The sequence below is a fragment of the Cornus florida genome, unplaced genomic scaffold, assembly GCF_030987335.1.
Source record: "Cornus florida cultivar Cherokee Brave unplaced genomic scaffold, ASM3098733v1 CherokeeBrave_3.0.0_Hap2_Chr10, whole genome shotgun sequence".
Lineage (NCBI taxonomy): Eukaryota > Viridiplantae > Streptophyta > Magnoliopsida > Cornales > Cornaceae > Cornus > Cornus florida.
In genome coordinates, this window is record NW_026775580.1 from 49,439,151 (window position 1) to 49,447,379 (window position 8,229).

The 8,229-nt window shown below is 34.9% G+C and overlaps 1 protein-coding gene across 1 annotated transcript; it reads right to left on the reverse strand.

Moving 5' to 3' along the window:
* Window positions 1–1,708: 1,708 nt before the first annotated feature.
* Window positions 1,709–4,201, reverse strand: LOC132279437 (WUSCHEL-related homeobox 4). Its single transcript, XM_059781416.1, has 3 exons — window positions 3,756–4,201; window positions 3,044–3,340; window positions 1,709–2,781 (listed from the first exon to the last, which is right to left on the reverse strand). Exons 1-3 carry the CDS (start codon window positions 3,978–3,980, stop codon window positions 2,647–2,649), a joined length of 657 nt encoding a protein of 218 aa, XP_059637399.1. The 5' UTR covers window positions 3,981–4,201; the 3' UTR covers window positions 1,709–2,646.
* Window positions 4,202–8,229: the final 4,028 nt, after the last annotated feature.

Genomic DNA, 8,229 nt, shown 5'->3' on the forward strand with positions numbered 1-8,229 from the left:
CAAATAACAGCCCTCGATTTTTTATACAATGCTTATAACACTCGTGAACACATCTATGGATAAAGTGCAAAGAACAGCCCTTGATTTTTTATTCAATACATATAACTTTGATTAATAGATAAAACTAGTCTAACAAGCATCCAAGAAGTATCCATTAAAAAACAAAAAAAAACTAAGTTAATTGTATTCCAAACATAAAAGTCTTCATATAATATATATATATATATATATATATATATATATATATAGGGTCAAGTGCAAAAACACCCATATAATATATTCATACTGCATATTGCATTCCTCTCGTACAAAAAACACTCCTAAACTATGATATTTGTGCAAATAGGTCATATTTATAAAATTTGTACTAAAATGCCCTTAGCAACACATTTTATAATATATATATATATATAATATTGTGAAATGACTAAAAAGGGCTTGGCCCTTCATCTTGGTGGTTGCCGAGGGAAGGGAAGACTGGAGAAGATAGATATATATACACATATACACAGACATAAGTATACAAATTAATATATATATTTATTTATTATAAATTTACAAATTATATATATACAGATACATATATATACACACATGTATATATAGATGGAGACGTAGCCGGGGAGGGAGATAAAGACGAAGGCGTCGTAAGCTCACGGCCGAACCAGTCCTCTCCACAGCCCATCGCCGAAATAGCTGTTCGCGGCCATCGCCACCACCCGTCGAGATTCCCTCTTACTCGTCGGCCGTTGTTCCAAGCTCACTGCCCTCGCAAACCGCTATCTTCATCCTCGCCAATGGGGTTGTCTAGGTTTTGGTGATGGTGAGGCAGATGAACGGTGGCGACGGACTATGGTGATGTGGGGTTTGCCAATGGGTCTTGCAGCTTTTCTGGGTACGCCGTGAAGAATCGAAGTCTGTAACTGATTCCTTTAATCTAATGTTCGATTCAAACGAGGCAAACGCAAATTGGGGAGATTTACTTCGTTTAAACAACCATAGTTGGATCTCACAGTCACCGCCGACAGCTATCTCTTTATCCACCACCGCCGCTATCTCTCCATCTGCTATTTCTTATTTTATTTTATTTTTCTCACAGCGATGAATTATCATTCTGTTCAACACTTTGGACTATTGAGTATTATTTGATATTGTCTTGTAATTTTCATTTATTGTTTTGTTCAACAAGTTGTCGCCACCGCCTGCAACAAGAATTGAAGGAGTCTTGCAACAATTGAGATTCAACAAAAATGGCAGCGATAATTGGGTCTCTGCAACAAAATCCAACAAATTGAAAGGGTAAAACGGTTTTGTGTGGAGAGTAAGGTTTGGTAGGGACATTTTTGGAAGAGTAAAAGGGTAAAATAGGTATTATATTAATTTAGTGGTGTTTTCATATAAATTGAAAAGAATAGAGGTGTTTTTTGCACACATTTTTAAATAAGAAGTAAAAGTGTTACAAAAGGTATACTTCAAAGGTATTTCTTACACTTACCCTATATATATATATATATAAACAAAGTCCGGAAATTATATGCACTACATATATAATGGAGGGGTGTTTTTCACTCATATTACTGTTACACAAGGACATTTGTGTGAATTTACTCCTGAGCATCAACATGCCCTCATTTGCGCACGAGGGTGTTTTTGGAACTTCAGAGATGCTATGTACTTGTATGTGCCCTATATTGAATATCTAGGGTAATTTCTTGTTTTTTTTTTTTTTTTTTTTTTGTTTTTTTTAGCACTTTACCCTTTATTAGCATTAATAGTAGAACAGTCAATTTGGAAGAAGTTTCAAAGTCCTTTGTAATTTTGAGATGACTCTCTACTTGGTAATTTTGACACACAATGGTCTTTCCGGTGAAATTTTTTTTTTTGACACAAAATAATTATTTACTCGTTATTAATCTGAATTTGGTTTGATTATTAAACAAAAATTCAAAAGTTGAAGGATTTAAAGGTTTTCAACAAGAATCTCACGACTTCAATAAGTTAATTAAGTTAAGTTGAATTTAGATCGAAGATTTCACATATAGGGTTAAGTGTGAACCAGGCCATTAACCCGGCTAACCATTATGAAAGGGGGATTAAAACATAAAACAAAAACTCAAAACTTGAGAGATTAAATGGCTTTTAATCAGAATCTCGCGAATTCAATAAGCTGATCTTAAGTAAAGTTGGATTTAGATTGAAGATTTCATATCTCGCGTTAAGTGTGAACCAGACCATTAACCCGGCTAACCATTATGAAAGGGGGAACCCCTATTGAAACATAAAAAAAAAAATGTGGAGTGGCCGTGGGAATGAGAGCTGGTGCTTGGACTTCAGTGTCTTCACCACTTTCAACCTAAAAGCTTGGTTTCAACAAGTTCTTGTGGTCAAAAGTGGAAGATCACACCCACCCGATCGAAAACGAATAAAGACCAGTATACTAGCAGCAATTTCCAAGAGCGACAAAGCACTTTGGTCCCAGAGTCAGGAATAACAAGGATCAGATCAGGAGAGGGTACAAAGATACAACTTGTTTTTCTTCTTTCTCGAAACAAAGAAAGAAGGGAGAGAGAGAGCACATCAAAGCAACTCACAAATGAGCCAAAAGTGAGAGAGAAAAAGAAAAGAAAAAAAAAAATTCAAACCCCTTCATCTGCCTTCCGGGTGTAGTGGGAATAGCTCCAGAGTCTGATCTCCTTCCTCTTTACAATACCTCTTGTCCTCTTCCAAGCTCTCGAATGCCCAGCTTCTGCTTTTCCTCTTGTATGAACAATCTTCTTCTCCCTACAAAAGTTGTTTTGTACTATAATTAAGAACCATTGAACTCAAAAGATAAAAGAGTACGCTCTTTATTCCGTGAACAGAGAAATAGAAAACAGTTCAAAATTTCGTTTAGATGACAGTGACGTAGAAATTAAGGATCTTGGTTCAGTTTTCTAAAAAAACAGTTCTTAAAAATTCAAAAAACATAAAAGATACATACCCCTTTTTTTCGGGGATTTGAACTAAAGAGATTCTAAGGCGAGATTTTGGAAATGAGACATACCCTTGTGTCCAATGTTATAATACTGGTGATACTAGTGGCTGCAGCCTGGGTTGTTCTTGGACAATGGCTTAGACCGAGGCTATTTCGCTTCTGCTTCTGCCTTTCTCGTGCCTTGTGGTTTTGGAACCAGTAGAACACATTCTTCCCTTCAATCTTTCCATACTTGCCGAGCTGCGCGGTGATCTGCTCTATTTGTTGTGCATTGGGAGTGCGCATTCCTCCCCGATACAACATCTCCAGTATCCCTATTTGTTCTTGCGTAGGATTCCACCTTGTCCCACCAGGAAGTGTCTCCACCTGCATAAATGTTCGGAAAACTCAACTTCGTCAAAACCATGCTTCAATTTTCAAATTCCTTCAAATACCTAGCATTGATCATGTTCATGCTTATTCTTATGCCCCCCTTGTAAAGCTCTTTATGCCATTTATATTTGTACTATCTCATGGAGGAGTTTGTAAACCATTCGAGAGTCCAAAATAACAGACTATTGTGACCTCATTTTCCATTACTTGGTGTATGTCTCACTTATGTGTGTGTGAGTGTGTGTAATTAATTAACAAGCGAGGATATTTGGATAAAGCTAGCTACCCACTAACTAGCCATGGGCTAGTAGTACCCAAAAAAACGGGGAAAAAAAAAATTTAAATAACACCGTACATGCAAGAAGTGATGTTTAATTGGACAAGTGATGCATAAATAATTGAGTGTGACCTGAGTTGGTTCTCTCTTATCATCAGAGCAGCTAAGCTTTCTGGGGCCACTTTCAGGTCTAATGAAGCTCTTGAGATCGAAAGCAGCTGTGGTGGAGGTGGTGGCGGTGACTGAAGTGTCGGAGTTGGGCTGAAGCTTGGGAGCGAGAGGGCGGAGACGCTTGCAGCCAAGGGTGAGGGAGGGTTCGTGCTCCCACAATCCACGTGCGAACTGGTGCACCTTCATGCTAACTTTAATCAAATCAATTCAATTCAACTCAATTCGAACCCCGTGGGTACGTAGCAAGAGATGATAGAGGAGTGACAATTATATAGTACTGAAGAAGATGAGGAGAAAGAAAAATAGTAGTGAAAAATTAAAGAAAGTGGGAAATGAGGTGGTGCCTAGAAGAACCAAGACCAAATGATGAGGTGAGGTTGACTTGAGATTTCCATATTAAAAAGAATGAAAAAGTAGAGAGAGAGAAATTAGAAAGATGATTAATGATCAATGTATGAGAGATAGAGAGAGAGAGAGATGATGATGATGGTGAATGAGCGTGTGTGTGTGTTTGTGTGTGTGTGTGTGTGTGTGTGGGTGAGTGTAATGTGCGTGTGCGTTGGCTAGTCTAATCGGGTCGTTTTTTTCTTGCTTTCATGATAAGGTGTACATGCTTTTCGGTGGCCTCTTTGCCTCTCTTCCTAACTTTATTTGTATAAAGTGATGAGTGAGAGAGAATGAAAAAAGATTCCTCCAATCCCTAAACTTGAAAATGGGAACTCTCTCTTTGCATTTTGCATGCTTTTCTTTTCAAGATACGGATGATATTAAGAATTGAATGCCGTCTTTAAGTGGTAGAAAATGTTCAATTTTTATTTTTATTTTTTTTAGAGTTCAAAAAATCAAACTTCACCATATCTTAAAAAAAAGTCCAAAAAATCAAACTTCACCATATCTTAAAAAAAAGTCCAAAAAATCAAACTTCACCATATCTATCTAATCCTTTTCTTTGGGAACTGTAGTTTCAATTTCCCAAATAGTATAATACCACCACCCCACTTTTTAACCTATTTTTTATGGCAAAATTCTTTGATTCTTTCACACTTAGCACTCAGTCACACACACATATAATATGTATATATGTATACATGTGTGTATAGGTAAAACTATAAAGAAAATAAGTCAAATTGATTGTTGCTTTTTACAGCTCTTCCCTCTATAAGAGTGGGAGGGAGTTTAAAAGCTGCCAAACAGTCCCTGTATATGTTGTTCAAATCATTGATAGATATACGTATGATATATAGAGTGGCAATATGTATAATATTGGATTGATATGTGAGCTTACATTATGACAAGTTTGAGCTACAAAAGTGGCTTCAAAGTGGTGTTCTTTAGATCATGTGATGGGAGTTTTATGTACCAATCAGATATCATTGGTTATACCAAGTGAGACACATACAAAACCTGACTCGTCCAGAAGGGGTCATGAATTATTGCCTACAGCTACACTTGTATGTTATGATTATTTATTCTTTTTCATTTTTTATGTTCTTGTTGCTAATTGGGGACTAATGTGGTTAGTCTTTGAGTATTGATTAATTATTTAATATGTTAAGTCTAATGGCAAAGATTAGTCTTTCTTCCATAAAGTTGAAATGAAATTAACAAATTAAGATACGAGCTAGGTTAACACTAGAGCCTGTAACTCTAACTGTATATTTTCTCTCTTTGGAAATACGTGCGCAAATTTCTTGCTGAAATATAAAAAAACACATGTCAGTTATATTGTACATCTAACTAACTAACTGATCTTCACGATTTCGATTGACAAACAATATTTACACAAAAATATTTGGTTTCCTCCCAACCTTCAGATTCATAAATTAAGTGTCTTTGAACACAATTTCGTACTATGAATATATATATATATTTTTTCAGATAATATTATTACTGAAAGTAAATATAGAGAGAAAACTAATAGGAAAAGGGAGGCTACAGAATGATAAAACAGAACCCTGAACCCGGCCATTACATATCGGGGAATATGTAAAGAAGCAAAAACATTACCAAAAAGTATCCCCACCTATTGAGATGGACGTACAATTCCATATTTGTGGCATACAATCAGAATTTGACCCTTTTAACACTTGATATGAAAGCATACCAGGGTGAAATTAGCTATGCAATTTTAAAGGTGGAGTGTTGGACAAATGTGTCTAATCAACTTTTGATGATTCAAAGTTTCTTTTATGTTGATCTTATTCCTTAAAAAGAAGTAATTCAATGCAATATATATATATATATATATATATATATATATATATAATAACAAATAAATAAGAAAATCAGGAAGATATGGAAATAGGAGGATGAGTAATGTCATTAATTACTATAAAAGTACTCTTAGAAAGTGAGTTATGTCATTGGAATTCACAATCAAACTGTCTTTTTACTCGGAGTGTTCAAAGACTGGACTTAGTTTTGATGCCAACTATATCGAGTCAGGTGTTTCACGACTGGATCAAAAAAATTAAGCTAACACCCAACCCATATATCCATTCACTTCGATCTTTATCCAAATTCGATGTGAAACCGTTAACCATGTAGCTCAGTTCAATCAAAACTCTCTCAATAATTAAAAAAGTGATCAACATTTAATAAGATATTACAAAGAAACTTAAATATAGTTTACGACTGTCTAAAAACTTTTCTTATGGATAGCTAAAGTCTTCAAGATTGAGTGTCTTATTTTAATGGGATATAATGATACTAATGTTGACATATATATCCCAATCCCATGGATTATGAGTTGAGACCATGGTTCAAGATTGAATGTCTCTTTTGCCTATCGTAACCAGATCAGTACAACCTATAACAGCATATCCCCATCAATCACGACAATATGATTTTTTATGTTCACAGATCTTTGCCTACTTACATAGGATTTCATTATTTTGTACCTAACCTAGGCTGGTGATTTATAATTATGAAAATGAAAGCTTTAATTGTTACCATGCACCCCATCTGGAATATTATGGATGAAACTAATTAATTAATGATCTATACGAACTCATAATTAAGTAACAGAAGTAAAGAAGAACTGAACGTGTATGTTTAACTTTCTAATTATGAACACTTTTTCAATTTTGGTTCTTGGTATTCTTTCCAAAACGTCCATGTGATCATTTGTTACCCATGGTAAAACTCGATCTACTACTTTTAACTTGCACAATTTATAATTATATTTACTTCAAGTAAGATTCAGGTAGAGGATTGAGAGAAATGAATATAATATTCACTTATCCTAGTGGGTTACTTATCAAGTGTTGGATTCGTGGAGCCTGATAATTTGAGATGGAATCCCGAGCCATTTAGCCAATTTATTTGGTGAAATTAAATTGGGTGAAATTATTTGGGATGCTAAGGGTATTATGGTGATCTGATGTGAATCCTAGTACCAAACTTTTTTATTTTACTCTTGACCATGGTTACCGTATTATCTTATATTCTATTTATCGGCCGATACACGATCATTTTTCAAATCCGATACACGATCCGTATCGGCCAATTTACATTGATTTGTCCGAATCCGTTACACTGTGAGTTATGCAGCGGAATAAAATGTGGAAGTTTGTATTAAAAATATAGATAAATAACCTAGATGGGTGGCGAATAGGTTTTACTTACTCCTTTATTCAATTTTTACTTATTTTAATGTTACCAAAATAAAACTAAAATCAAACCCACAAAGCAAAAATAAAGTGCAAGTAAAGTAAATAAAATTTAAGAGATGACACCAGGATTTTTAGCGAGGAAACCACAATTGGCATAATAGACCAATTGTTGTGAGGAAAACCTCGTGCACTATGCAGTCCAGAGCAAAACGATCCACTATATTTGAAGCAAAGTATACTGAACTTTGGCTCAGGCTCATACCCTATAGTTCTACAAAATATCAATCGCTGACAATCCCTGGCTTTGCGACTCCCCCGTCCAACAGCTCTCAACCTCAAGCTTACCCTTGATCTATATAGAAGAGTTACAGGTAGATAAAATAATGCTCCACAAATGCTTTGACCCCTTCAAAGTGCGATCGCTTCACCCTTTTTCTTCAAGATCTGAATTTAATGTAAAAGAAATAGATATGCTCTTTCGGAATAGCTGAATCTTTAATTAAGCTCCAATTTCGATGAGATAAAGAATAGCATAACTAAATCACTCATGTATATCTATGTGTGCTCTCAAAAATAAAATCAGAAAAATCAGATTTGATTTTCTGAATCTCTCAAAAGGCTTTATCAAAAAAGTGAATTTTTGTTCCTTAAAGTCATCCCTCAATGTTAAATGAAAGAGCATTAATTATATAGAAGTTTAGAAGACCTAAAAATAATTGTAAAAACAAGTGAAATTTGTGTATAGGATTTTGGAAGGAAGTCTAGACCAAAAAAAAATCAAAACAGATCAAGAAACTAAAGTTACCAAACAATTCAACAGT

Bases quoted from the DNA above. Each gene is read 5' to 3' on its own strand.
- LOC132279437 (XM_059781416.1), bottom strand. From the start codon at position 3,980: ATGAAGGTGCACCAGTTCGCACGTGGATTGTGGGAGCACGAACCCTCC. The intron at 3,341-3,755 runs GTCACACTCAAT...ACATTTATGCAG, and splicing joins ATAAGAGAGAACCAACTCAG to GTGGAGACACTTCCTGGTGG. The intron at 2,782-3,043 runs GTATGTCTCATT...CAACTTTTGTAG, and splicing joins TTATAACATTGGACACAAGG to GGAGAAGAAGATTGTTCATA.